Below are 14428 nucleotides of genomic sequence, written 5' to 3'. Positions count from 1 at the left end.
AGACTGCCTCATGTATGCAGCTGAGACTGCCCGACCCTCGCCATCAACAGGGGTGATTGAATCTGCCAGTGTCATTTCCCCTGAATTTCTTGTTTTTCCCAAACTTAATTTCAGGTTATTGTTTTCTTTAATAAAAAAAAGATGCAAGTCTTTGAGTGCAATTCTCCTGACGTACACATTTTGGCAAGCAGTTTTTCCTAACATAAAGCATTTTTGTATACACCAATAGGTGCATTTTTTAATGTATGCTTTCTCCTTGTGAACTGCTTAGAGGCCTTTCATCATGTAAGCACTATATATATATATATATATATATTGTTAAATAAATAAATAAATGTACTAAAATAATATATGCATTTTGTATACCTTATATTGTTTGAGAACTGCATAACATAATTCAGAGAAGTGGGAATTTTTGAAGGATAGCTGTTTTCAGTTTGCATATTTTTTCCGGAAATTTTGAATTAGACAGATTCACTTTAGAATGCACACTGAATTTAATTTATCCCCCATCCCTACCCATAATTAATCCTGAAAAATGATTTCAGGCTTTCGATGGTATGTACATCTTGGTTTCTCTCTCTCTCTCTCTCTCTCTCTCTCTCTCTCTCGGACTCCCAAAGGTTGATTGTGGTTCCTTGACAGCATGTTACTGGTCAAATAATTTAGGACATTATGAATTGCTCTTCTCTTATCTGTATATCTTCCTAATAATTTCCAGATTATTATTTTTTTTAAAAACAACAACCATAAAACTTAAAACAAGATGCTTTGTGCTAGTGATATCAATACAGTAACAGCACCTAAATATTCTGAGGAAATTTCATTTGCATCTGAAGTCCAGTGTATCCAATTGACCAGAGTATCTAGATAAATTTGGGGTCTCAGTCCTTCCCCTCTCTTTAACACTATGCATGAGTGCAAAGCTTTGTAGTGCAAAAGAAAGGACCCATCTTGTCAAATTAGCCAGTTACCTTGACAACATGAGGTACTCAGACTGTGATCCATCTGTCAGAAGCCGGAAATTCCTAGGCTCTATTTGCTTTTCTAATCCCATTAAATTAAACTTAATCTGGCAGGATGTTCCCTGTTGTTATTGTTGTCGCTTTTATCATTTTATAGCTCAAGTATCTTGCTCATAATTTTTTCCCCCACCTAGCAGAGCTGATGGATGGCTGAATTTATCTGCCACTGTCTAACTGTGGGTGTAATTCATTTAATGTGTTTGCAAATCCCGGGTAATTCATCTTCGCTCCTGTGCAGCAAAGCTAGGACCACACAGAAGCATAAGGAAGCAAGGCAAGGAACAAGTATGAATCAATAATAAATGCAGGGACCAAATACAAGACATTTAACAATAGGCTGGAGGTGCTGGTGGTGATGGGGTATATGTGAGTATATGGAAGGCAGGCTATTATTTTGTTATGGGAGGAAGCAAGTAAAAAAAAGAGGCGATCTGATGACATAACAATGAAAAATTCTTGCTGAGGTATAAAGGTAAAAGAAATGGCTTTAAAGGTTTCTTTAAATAAGATCAATATGAACCGCGTTGTGGATGAAAGAGACAAGAAAGAAGAGAGAGAGAACAAAAAGAGATGGAGGATGAACAGAATATTACAGAGATGTCGGGTGAAATCAATTTTTTTTCCCAAATGTCAAGTTAAGTTGCCATCAATTTGTCTTTCTGTTACAGAACCGAATGTTCCTAACGTACGAATTAACTGCCTTGTAAAGTTCTCCATGTTTGCAGGGAATGAATTAGGATGGGGAAGGAGATTTTAATTTATATTGTATTGCGATAGAAGGGAATAGGGTGGTTCTAAGCTTGCAAAAGGAGTGTAGAATGGCCAGGACGTATGAGAATCTAGTGTCACTACCTTCCTTCCTGTGATTTTTACACTTCCGTGGCAGACAGAAATTCACAGGTGAATTTTCCAAGCAAAGAGAGATGAGGTGAAAGAGAAACTTTTAACTGGTTAATCACTTTGCTGGTTGATGCTGAAAGAATAGGATAATTGCCTCTCAGCTGAAACATGAGAGGTGCAAGAAGTTCAGGAAGGGAAGTTGGGGGGGAAACCCCTAGACTAGACATGCATATGTGTGGCAACACAGAGGCAGGGTGTGTTACTCCATTGTGGTTAAGACCTAAATATTTGACATTGTGCTGCCTTGTAATAGTAAAACTGCCACCCTAGAGATGTTTTCTCACCCTGTCTAATGGTAGGGCTGGCCCCAGGTCTGCTTTACATGATTCATCCCCAACAGCAGTAGGTGGTGTGGAAGGGCAGAGCTGGAGAGATGTCTTCCCCACACCAGTAGGGCAGGACAGCCATGAGTTTGAGATGGGGCAGATGCACTGATGGCTTTGCAACTGAGTCCCATCATATACTGGCTGCTAGTGAGTCTCAGCATGAAAATCGCTTCCACATGGCTGTGTTCTGTGCGGTGACTGTAATGGCTGAAAGCCGATTTTTATGTGACTTTCCCTCATCATGTGGAGACCTTCTGTGTTAGCGTTGCTCTCCCGCCATAGAGTGCATCTGTAGATTGAAACATATGGCATAGGGAATTCAAACAGTCACTGTGCATAGTGACTTTTCTTGCCAACTTTCACATGGGCCTCAACTGAATTGCAATCCTTTGCTTTCTAAGAGGCCCAGAAGTTTGGTGGCATTGTACATATTCTAGGTTGGCATCACCCCCATCTTTCATATTCCAGGCGGCACCATTGGGTACTGTGGTCTGGTGCTGAAACCACCACCATACCATCTATAGTTTCACAGTCACCGTGTTACGTGGGCCATGACAATATTTTCCTTGAGTTTAGATTAGCTGTTGAAGAATTTAGATTCCTGAGGGGAAATGCCATTTTCTCTGCAATGTGTGGTGGACAGTAAGACGGACTATAACCACTGCCAGGAATTAACATGGTACAGTAATAGGAAAAAAAATAAGGTTGGAACGGAGCTCACAGATGGCAAGTTTGACCCTTCTGCCTAGCTTTCAAAGCAAGAAGAACCCAACTTAGTAGGACTTCTCCCATTTAGTGGCTGCTTTCCCTTTGCTCCCTCAGGTATGCGCATCCTGGTCACGCTGCTTTTGGACACGCTTCCCATGTTGGGGAACGTTCTCCTCCTCTGCTTTTTTGTCTTCTTCATCTTTGGTATTGTTGGAGTCCAGCTTTGGGCAGGGCTGCTCAGGAACCGCTGCTTCCTTCCAGAAAACTTCAGTTTGTAAGTATGAATGAGGCACCTAAACATTCTTAGGATATGCTTGCATAGGGGTTTTATATGTGCATGGTGGTGAGGCAAGGAGTTTCTTTAGATAAACATGCTAATCCCAGCAAGATCTGAGGAGTCTGCGTCATGCTGCTGCTGTTTCCTCCATTCTGTTTGCTTGCCTTTGTGGGTGAACACTCAGTTTGCATATTATCACTTCAACTTTCTTGTTGTGGTATGTTTTTTGGCACAAGATTCACAGGTTCTTTTCCTAGTTTTCCTTCTTGGAGAGCAGGAATAGCCAACATGTTGCCTTCCAGACTTTGACTCCCGTCATCCCTGACCATTGGTCATGCTGGCTGAGGCTGATGTGAGTTAGAAGTCACAACAACATAGGGAGGGCACCATTTTGGCTATACTACTTAGCAACAGGATTTTTTAAGAGTAGCAACCCACACCCCACGCAAAGGTAATTCCATAAAAAATATAAGCAACTCACTATTAATAATGTTGGTACCTGTTAACAAAATACACCTTTGAAGTATATAGAGGCTGTCTTGTTGATTTATGATTGTTGTGATTTATGATTATCAGTACTGTGTCAGACATTATTAGTAGGCAATGTTCCCAAATAGTGAACGATGATAAGAAATACTTTCATGGCGCGTTAAGAATACATTTACATTGGACCTTCGCGTGTTCAAATGGTTACACCTTTGTTGAGCCTGATCCAAAAGTCACACTGATGTCTCATTAATTTCAATGTTACTTATAGATTACCAACTTACTATGAATTGGTTTGATGATTTCCGTAGTGACTCTCAAGGCTGTTTTCAAGCAAGGAGAAGTGGGCTGGAATGAGGGAAATGTAGTGCATATTGGTAACTTTTGAACAGTCTAAGCAGGTTTGAACACAACATTCTGCTGATAATGCACAGGAAGTCCAGAATTTTGCAGGTGTTATGGAGATGAACTTTCCAGTCTATTCCCCAGTTATGTTTTTAAGACGTAAGCAGCGTAAAGCTAGATCAGAAGTGGCTCTCAAAATAGTGCAGAAGTTAGGTGTATACATGTGTGTACGCATCTGTTTTCCTGGCTCCCAAACTTGTGCAAGTCTTCTGTCGTTTTTTATTGTTTTTTTGCTTCTACTCCCTCTATCAAAGAGAGCTGGGATTTCATTAACATGCAAAATCCCTCTAGGTAAATTGGCAATAAAGTAAATGAATTGCTGATCAATTCTGGGTATATCCAACACAGCAGCTACTGGTCTGAGTTTAATTGAACCAGAATGCCAGGATTTCAGCTAAGCTTCCTGTGGCATTAAAAGCAATACTTCAGGAATTAACCGGGCTGAACTCGCCTTAAATATAGCTCCACCAGCTTTTTTGCAATGAGTCCTTGTGGCATCAGTGAAGTAGCCATTTATTGAGGCAGGCGTATGCTAATTCCCAACAAGTCAGCACTTACTTCCCTTTCCATATCGGGGCGAATGCATTGAATTGGCTTATTATCTCAATAGCATCTTCTGAAGTAATGTTCATTTCTAATGCCAGAAACACAAGTGGTGCCTGCCATGCAAAGGGAAGTATTTAGAAAGGAACAGTAGCATTTTTAAAAAAGATATTCTGAATCCCAGTAAGGGTTTTTCACCATCTACTTCTAGTCTGAAAATGCCTGCCTAGTCAGTCCTTTTTAAATATCATTCATCTAAATTGACATTTGAGAATGCACAATAAAAATATTGAGAGTGGGGTGAGAAGACATCAATATATCACATTATAAAGCCCATTATTTACCTAACCCAATCCTGGGATGTTGGGGTGGGAGGGCATTAGTTGACTGAAAAAAATGGACAAGGTATAAACAAATCTATTTCTTTACTTTTAAGGGCAACACTAGTTTGAAAGCTGCAAGCTGTTGAGCCAATAGAACACACAAGATTTTAAAATGTAAACTCGTTAAAAGCAAGCTTAGATAGACCAGGTTGTTGCCTGCTTTCTTGCACCCTCTCTTCCCTACCTTTGCTACTGGGATGGTAAGAAAAGTTCATGAGCATCTTGACTAATGTTTATCCTGAGCACTTAAGGCTAGATTAGTAAGGGTCATGACTTTTGGCATTTTTCGCTCTTACTTAAATACTGTACAGTATTTCAATAACTATGCAAACCAGATTTATTATTATTATTTTGGTTTCCCTCAAATAACTTCAGTTGCTGTATGCAGTCCACAAGGGCATAATAATGGATGTACTAGAATCAGAAAATTTGGACCATTCATCCCAGTCTCTGATAGCTGATCCCCAGCAGTTTAGATGAAATTGTTCAAGAAAGAGCCATTTTGGAGTGATATGCTATTCATTATGAACTTCAAAATACCCACAGTTTAAAGACATCTGGAAAAATGAAATTGTACTCCCAGACAGTCAAAATGCCCTAACCCTCAATTAATTTGTGTAAAGGCTTTTTCTGAACCCAATTATCCTATTCACCCTTGTAATATCTCAGGGCCATGAGTTCCACAGGTTACCCTGTTAACTTTGTGAATGAGTACTTTCCTCTTACATTTTCCAGTCTCTTGCCCTTTAACATCACTATGCATCCCTCAGTTATATAGAAATATGTTTCCTTCATTTCCCTACACACACACACACACACACACACACACACAGGCTGATACTGGGTATTTAACCTGCACTTTTCTGTTTCCTTTAAGCCCTTACACAATCGAGGTGGAACCCTACTACCAGACAGAGAATGAAGATGAAAGCCCTTTTATCTGCTCTCAGCCTCGAGAGAATGGGATGCGTTACTGTCGCGACATCCCAACAAGGAGGGAAGAAGGTCTGCAATGCACCTTGGACTATTATTCCTACAACGACACCACGAACACCTCTTGTGTCAACTGGAACCAGTATTACACAAACTGCTCTGCAGGGGAGCACAACCCTTTCAAAGGAGCAATCAATTTCGATAACATTGGATATGCATGGATTGCAATATTTCAGGTGAACAAAGGGACACAACTGACTCCAAGCTTGATGTATCAACAGGCTATCCTTCAGTGACAGGGAAAGCTAGGTCAACCTTTATTCTTGTCCCGAAGTAATTTTTTATATGCAAAGAATAATAATTTGTGGTTGAGAATCGCCAGTTGTTATTCTTCAGTTCTATCAAGCATGGGGTCGACACTTGTATGAAATGATTTTTTACTTTGGGGTTTTGTCATTCTTTAGTGATTTCATAGCCTTTGTGTTAAGAGATCTGACTGATGACCTAGTATAAGTAATAGCACTGGTGTATCTTCTTGAACATCCATAGATGCTTGCCTGTGCTTCCTACCCTTGAGAGTCCTGCTAACGGATGCCTTCCTTTTCCTTTTCTCTTGCCTACAGGTCATCACTCTGGAGGGCTGGGTAGATATTATGTACTTTGTCATGGATGCTCATTCGTTCTACAACTTCATATATTTCATTCTCCTGATCATTGTGAGTTGTCTCTCTAGTCTTCATGGCAACCAGAGGTGTTGCACTCAAGAGTTATAAGGGAAAGAAACATGGGGGGGGGGGCGACAGAGGAAAGGAGAGTTATAAGCGGAGCCTGAGAGAGATGGTAGCCCATTAGCAAAGGATGCGTTCTAACTTTCCTCCCTGTGGCTCTTGTGTGTACAAGAGAGAGATGTGGCAAATGAGAGCACTGACTGACTAAAGTGATAGTGAAGGTCTACGGGTAGTAAGAAGAAAGTAATGGAAAGCAATGAGGCATGAGGTGTTTGTTGATTTGGAGCACAGCATACACATGGCATTCTGCTTCAAAAGGCATTTTGCAACATCTGAGGCCAGCATAAACATTATTTACATGATTCAGCCAAGGCTAAGTACTTTTGTCATATGATTTCAGTGACAGGAGTTAGCACATGTTTAACTCGCGTTGAAATCAGTGGAACAGAAAAATGCTTAACTTTAGCTGGGCGGTGCCCCAGATACACAGATACACCCCATAGTATTACAGGTGATAGCACACATGGACAAATAACATTTATATGTTTATAAACCCCGGAGCAATTTGTTCTGTTTTGATCAGAAACAAAGTGACTTGGTCTTAGGCACTATGAACACACTTAGAGGTCAGCTTGCTAAGATCATTCTAGATTCCTTAGGCTGAGATGGATATTTAATCATACCTAAATGGCTGCAAGGTGCACTGACTTGCAGTCTCATAAGCATGTGGGGTATGAACAGATTGTATGTTTCCTTTCCTCCTTGATGGCAATGAAAGGGAAAATGAATCAGCATCTTCCTGCTGCTCAGGTGACATGCACGGATCGTATATCTGAAGGTATATGGTAGCCAGGAGAGGAGGCTAGTTACTAGGTCCTTTTCAAAGCTGAATGATGATCACGATCTCCTGAAAATGCAGCCTGATGAAAAGACTGTTTCAGAGTAAAATATCCAATCTTTTGCTGCAGACAGCTGCTGTAGTTGGGTTACAGCCTCTCCGCAATTCCAGTTAACAAAGCGGGAGATCTGTTTGCAAAGCTGCCAATCCTCTCTGCAAGGGAAAAATCTGTCCTGAAAAGTAAATGCATGGGAGAAAGAAATGCTACTTAATTGTGATAATAAGTAAGCTCTGACTACCGGGAAGCAAAAATTAGAGAAACCCTTCTAAGTCACAATAAATCTCCCTTCTGCTTTGAGCTCTTTGTGTCATCTGCGGAACTGAGGAGTGGGTGTCCCTGAGGTGAGGAAGCTTGAGAGTCTTTGACGTGGAAGGAAAGAAAAGAACAGGGCAGGGAATATCCACCCCGTGTGAGTCACACACAGAATGTGATGATGACTGCTCTTGACTGGGACGGGGTTTGGGGCTATGTTTTGTATTATATGACACTAGCCTTTGTTGTCAGCTGCTTCCCATATTATGATTTTTAGACACAGGTGCACTTCCTGAGTGACTCCTGAGGCTGAGAACATCAGTGTAGTTTCGTATACATAAGCACACCACCTCTGGATAACAGAGCTGTAGACTTACAAAAGGAGACAGCTTGGATCGGTGTCAGGAGTTGGCATTATTGGGCAGTTGCCAAGGCCTGTAGCCTAGCAAAGGGCTCCCTGATGGCCCCTGCAACACCTTCACCCTGTGTCTGCTTTCTGGTGTCACTATCCTCTGTTCACCTGCCCTCACCAAGCGTAGGAACAGTTACAAGAGGGAAGAGGAGGAGGAGCAACCTCCACTTGCCTTAACCTCTCCTCTGTGTAATGGAGCGGTCTGGACCCAGAAGCAGTGTGGGGAAGCAAATGAGCAGTGCAGGCAGGCAGTCATGGAGGCAGGAACCAGTTAGTCAAGGGCACCAGTTATTCATGACTTCAACTCTCATTGAAATCAAAGAGAATCAACTTAAATCTGGATCCAGCCCTATAAGTTTGTCCCCTTGTTAGTCCCAGTAAGCTTTCCTTCCAGGAACAGATGACCAGACCCCACACCAGATTTTTCTGTGCCTTCAGACCATAGTATTGAGGGCAGATGACTAAGAGATTTGGTGTCAGAGTTTTGTTTTTCATCATTTGATGAGATAATACTTGTTTGGTCTTTTTAAGTTGGTTTTGAATAGAACTGTGAGCAGAGTGTCGCTTGAAATTTCCCACTATTTGTATACTGATGGGGGGGGGGAGAGAAGGGGACCATTTTTCCAAGGTGACAAGTTTTCCAACAGTTTCTTGGGGTTTCCCATTAACACTGGCACTGCCACTGTTGGACCACATGACCTAGTCTTGTATCAGGGCAATGGTGGTGGTTTGCTGGGGTGGTGGACGTAGGAATAGTGGATGCTACCAAAATAAATGGTGGTGGGAAATTCCATGAAGTGGTTCTCTTTTACTAGGGGGTTCAGAAAAAGAAAATATCTTAGAAATGTTCCTGGGGAGGCAGGGGAGAGGGAGTCTTCAGAGAAACGCTAGCTCAGCTCTAGTTTTGAAGATATTTTTTTTAATGACTAGTTCTCTCTCAGACACACTTGCTTCAGGCTTCCTCCCTGGGTGTAGGAATACTGACACATCCCTCCTTCCCTTACAGGTGGGCTCTTTCTTCATGATAAACCTCTGCTTAGTGGTCATAGCAACTCAGTTCTCGGAGACTAAGCAGCGGGAGAGCCAGCTGATGAAGGAACAGCGAATCCGCTACCTCTCCAATGCTAGCACTCTGGCCAGCTTCTCAGAGCCGGGGAGCTGCTATGACGAACTCCTCAAATATCTCGTCTACGTCCTCCGTAAGGCCAGCAAGCAACTGGTGGAGGTCTACCGAACCACAGGGGTGAGGATGGGGTTTCTCTCCAGCCCGGTTAGCAAGAGCAGTGCAGAGCGGCAGCCGTGCAAACACCGGCCGCGGAAAAGGTCCTCGGTGCATCATCTCATTCACCACCACCATCACCACCACCACCACTATCACCTGGGCAATGGAAGCCTTCAGGCACCGCGCGCCAGCCCTGAAATCAGCGACGTCGAAACCAGCTCGCTTCACAATGGTGCAAATAGGCTGATGCTCCCTCCAACAGCCAATCCTCACCCCACGGCCAGCAACGCTGAGTCCGTTCACAGCATCTACCATGCAGACTGTCATTTTGAGCCCATTCGCTGCAGATCATCTCTCCCTCCTCAGCCTGGTCTCAGCTTACCGGGGCCAGAGGTGCTTCCCAGGACTGTGGTTGGCAGCAAGGTCTACCCTACTGTACACCCAAGTAACTCCCATGAACTGCTGAAAGAAAAAGGTTTAGCAGAGCCCACATTGAACCCTGGGGCCAGCACCCTGATGAACCTTAATATCCCCCCGGGACCGTATAGTCCAATGCAGAAGCTACTGGAGACACAGAGCACTGGTAAGTGTTTGGGTAGAGTGTCAGCCACTAAGATATCACCTAGATGGAAGGCAAAGCCGCTGTTCATCCCTAACTTACCTTTCCAGGCAGGGCTGCCATTGATTAGGGTCAGGTGAGATTCAGGATGATTCGGGTTGTCCTCAGTTCAGAACTAAGACAGACATTAGTTTATAAGGTTCTAACAAAACCCGTTCATCGGAAATAATTTGTTTTGGGTGTGTTAATTACCTCCTCCCAACCTGCCCCACTGGAAAACATGAAATGGGGGCAGAGAATGAAAAGATAGTACTTTATTTTTTCAAATTGGTTGTAACAAAGTAGCATGTTAAGCAAATTTGTGTTGATAGCAAGTCGGCTGTTCTGTGCCCCTCAGTAAGATGGAGAGAAAAATGAATGTTATGAAGAAAGCATTCCAGACCTGACCCACCTACTCTAAGTCAGCAGTCTTCAGCCTTTTCAGACGAGGGACCCACCTTTAACCCAAATATTCATTTGAGGACCTTCTTAATTAATTTTTAACCACATATTTGTATGGGGGCCATGCTGCTGTTACGACCCACCTAAAACCAGGCCCTAAGCCACCAGTTAAAGATCAGTTCTCTAAACATCCTTCTCTGGGCCTATGTGTTAGAGACAGAAGTGCTGTTTCCACACTTTCTCCATCTGCAGGACACATTATGTCAAGGTGGTGACTGGTAGGCCTCCTATTTAGTTGGAGAAGTCATTCCATCATTCTGAGAGTTGCCGTTGCCTTAATATTTGTCTAAAAGCAATGAGAGAGGAAAGCAAGAACTTTGTTCATGTATGTATGCTGGCTGGGACTGATGGTTACTGGAGTCCAACAACACCTGTAGGCTACAGGCTCCCGATCCCTGATGCACGTCATTGCAAATGTGCAAATATTCAGGGCTTTGTACTCAGAAAGTGAATTTGTCTTTGCATCTGTTTCCTGCCTATGTCCATTTTCTTTCATAACAGTGAAGAACAGTCTGATGACTTGGTCATTCTTCCTTAACTTCTTAGGAAGGTGACCTCTTAGGCTGCAGTCTTAAGCACACTTACCTGGGAGTGCACTGCAGCCAACCCAACTGAACACAGTGGGACTTGCTTTAAAACAAGCATGCATAGGATCAGGCTACACATTATGTAACTTGTAAGAGCTGCTCTATCTGAACATGATGTGTTTTGGTAGACAGCCACACACCTGTGAGTATATATGCAGATGTGTATGATGCTTTCCCCTTTAACACATGAGCAGAACATGATGTTTGTCATTTTGTTGTTGTTTAGTCGTTTAGTCATGTCCGACTCTTCGTGACCCCATGGACCAGAGCACGCCAGGCACTTCTGTCTTCCACTGCCTCCCGCAGTTTGGTCAAACTCATGCTGGTAGCTTCAAGAACACTATCCAACCATCTCGTCCTCTGTCGTCCCCTTCTCCTTGTGCCCTCCATCTTTCCCAACATCAGGGTCTTTTCCAGGGAGTCTTCTCTTCTCATGAGGTAGCCAAAGTATTGGAGCCTCAGCTTCATGATCTGTCCTTCCAGTGAGCACTCAGGTCTGATTTCCTTAAGAATGGATAGGTTTGATCTTCTTGCAGTCCATGGGACTCTCAAGAGTCTCCTCCAGCACCATAATTCAAAAGCATCAATTCTTCGGCGATCAGCCTTCTTTATGGTCCAGCTCTCACTTCCATACATCACTACAGGGAAAACCATAGCTTTTACTATACGGACCTTTGTTGGCAAGGTGATGTCTCTACTTTTTAATGTTTGTCATTAGAGAGATCCATAAGAAAAACTGTCTGGATGTGATGCAGTGTAGGGCCAGGTAGCCAAAATCTTATTATCTGCCTTATATCGGCCATGGGAGTTTCCCCTGCTGGCTTCGAAATGAGAGAGACATTACAACCGGGTCAGAGGTGCATTCTGGAGACAAACTCTTCATTCCACCATAGCCAGCACAAACGGGAGACTCTTTGTATCCTTGTCGTCTGGTGGGGTACCATCTGTCAGCTGGCCTCAGCCATTGCGAGAAATGATTTGAGAATGATATGTTTAGGGGGAAGTTGTTAATGCTGAAGTATCAGCAAACAGCAGGAACACCCAAGCAGCTTGCTGGCTGCAGTGCTTGTCTCTAATTACAGCTCCTAATATTCCAGGTGCCAGAAGAGCTGATTGCTTTTTGTTTTAACTTAATAGCCAAATGTGTAATGAGGTGACTGTGAACTCTTGGTAGTGGACAGCTGTCACTCATTTTTTTCTCCTTTTTTCATCTTCAAAGTTAGTTAGCAGACATTCGTGGCTTAGGAATTGTTGTTTAGTCGTTTAGTCGTGTCCGACTCTTCGTGACCCCATGGACAAGAGCACACCTGTCTTCCACTGCCTCCCGCAGTTTGGTCAAACTCATGTTAGTAGCTTCGAGAACACTGTCCAACCATCTCGTCCTCTGCCGTCTCCTTCTCCTTGTGCTCTCCATCTTTCCCAACATCAGGGTCTTTCCCAGGGAGTCTTCTCTTCTCATGAGGTGGCCAGAGTATTGGAGCCTCAGCTTCAGGATCTGTCCTTCCAATAAATTAGGGTGTGGAAATGAGAAGTATCATGGATTTTCTTCTTTTGTATAGGTGATAAAGTGAAGAAATTCAGAGGATATTACACACACACACACACACACACACACACACACACAACCAAGTATCCTATCTGCTCTTAAGTCATGAGCTTAAGGAGGTGAGATATAATAGGATAAACTGTGTCAACTGTGTGTGTGTGTGCATGTCCTATAGCTATATATCGGCTGAGTCTTTTAAAAGAGGCCCCGTGGAACATGTGTACTCTGTATCCATGGGGCCTCTTTTAAAGGACTCACCCTGTATATATAAACACATAAATGTTTCAGTGTCTTTACCTCCTCCTCTCAGCTTTGGAGTATGAAAAACGAAAGACTGTCTTAAATCAGCATATCACAAAACATAGAGCATGCTGTGTTGTTATGAAGGGTGTTGGATTGCAGTGATAAGAGCTGACAATTCTGACCTCATAGGTCTTGCTCCATAGAGAAATACTTGCCCAGTTTATATGTACACCACTGAAGCTTCTGTTTGAAGAAAACACAACAGAAATTAAGTTGGAGAGCATTTTTAAGTTTCAACATTTTGAGGAGTTTCCAGACTCTTCTTGCAGAAATGTATTTTGGAAGATGCCTTTCAAAAATAGTGATCCTATGGGAAAATGGTGTCCAGACCACTGGGAGGAATTTAACATCATACTCTTATGATTGTTACATCAGTGCAAGAATTCTGCTTGCCGGGTGCAATGATCTTTCCTTCTCCTAGCCCTGTGCTCTCTTCTCAGGGTTCTCCCAAACCTCCAGGCCAGATCTGGGGGAAATGTGGTGGTGCATGGGGGGAGGAGAGGAGGCGAGCCCTGTTGTGTTAGTGTGAGCCCCTGCACAGGCTTCTGCTAGCACGCTGGGTTAGTTGAAACTGGGCCATCACCTTTGGCAGCTCATATGCATGCACACACTTCACTGTGATACCTAAATTCTACAATGTAATCCTGCTATTTGTGCTGAATCAGGCTGAGACACCTAAAGCTTCCCCATAGGTAGGATGGTAGCCATTCATGGGTCTCTGGCTATGTGTTGCATGAGTTGCTTCTGAATTCTGACCAATGGAGATTTGTAAAGAAGCAGCAGAACAGGCCTAATTTCTGCACAAAGCTTCTTTCAAATGAAACCTTGCCTGCATTCATTATAATAGCTTACTGGCTGGTGCATGTTTCCTCACTAGTGGCGGAACCCCGGGATGTAAGCAGAAGTGACAGCAAACACATTGCTTGCAAGTGAAATTGTGTCTGGTAGTTCCCCTACCTGTAATATCTAGCAGAACTTAACTTGTGTCACAGCCCTCCAAATCATTGGCTGACAATTGCTGGGGAGGGAATGACAGGGAAACAAGGTCCCTTGGGATCTCATACCTGGCAGCGAGTTCTAGAAGCTATGGAAGAGGAAGGAGAAACTGGAATATAGCTCCTTTTTCAGTTGCAGCATATATGCAGCACTTGATCTAGTTTTCTCAACAGAGACTATTTAAGCCATTTCTGAAAGGGCCACTCTGGCTCATTTGATGTCCCACTTCTGTGTTTTCCCATCCTCCCACCTCTTGCTCTCTTTGACTTGTGCCCTTCAATTCTCTTCTCATTAAATTGGGACTGACCTTTCCGACAACAGTGCTGGAGAATGCAGGGGGCAGGCTTAGCATCAAAAATCACCAGGTTTTTAGAATCTAATGTATCCTCCCTCTTATCAATCTCTTAGTAAGGGTCTTGATTCAGGTTCAGTAGATA

General features: G+C 43.1%; 1 protein-coding gene across 13 annotated transcripts in view; it reads left to right on the top strand.

The window, feature by feature from the left end:
• CACNA1G (calcium voltage-gated channel subunit alpha1 G) overlaps positions 1 to 14428 on the top strand; it is a 335700-nt gene that overhangs the window by 187669 nt on the left and 133603 nt on the right. For all 13 annotated transcript variants that reach the window (XM_082211012.1, XM_082211010.1, XM_082211008.1 and 10 more), the window contains exons 5-8: positions 3074 to 3233; positions 5931 to 6222; positions 6610 to 6702; positions 9284 to 10082. In XM_082211012.1, the coding sequence (XP_082067138.1) occupies positions 3074 to 3233; positions 5931 to 6222; positions 6610 to 6702; positions 9284 to 10082 (1344 nt within the window). The remainder of the gene's footprint in view (positions 1 to 3073; positions 3234 to 5930; positions 6223 to 6609; positions 6703 to 9283; positions 10083 to 14428) is intronic.

The sequence above is a fragment of the Podarcis vaucheri genome (assembly GCF_965113315.1).
Source record: "Podarcis vaucheri genome assembly, chromosome: 2".
Lineage (NCBI taxonomy): Eukaryota > Metazoa > Chordata > Lepidosauria > Squamata > Lacertidae > Podarcis > Podarcis vaucheri.
The sequence above is the reverse complement of the archived record's forward strand: the minus strand, read 5'-3'. Positions and strand labels throughout refer to the sequence as shown.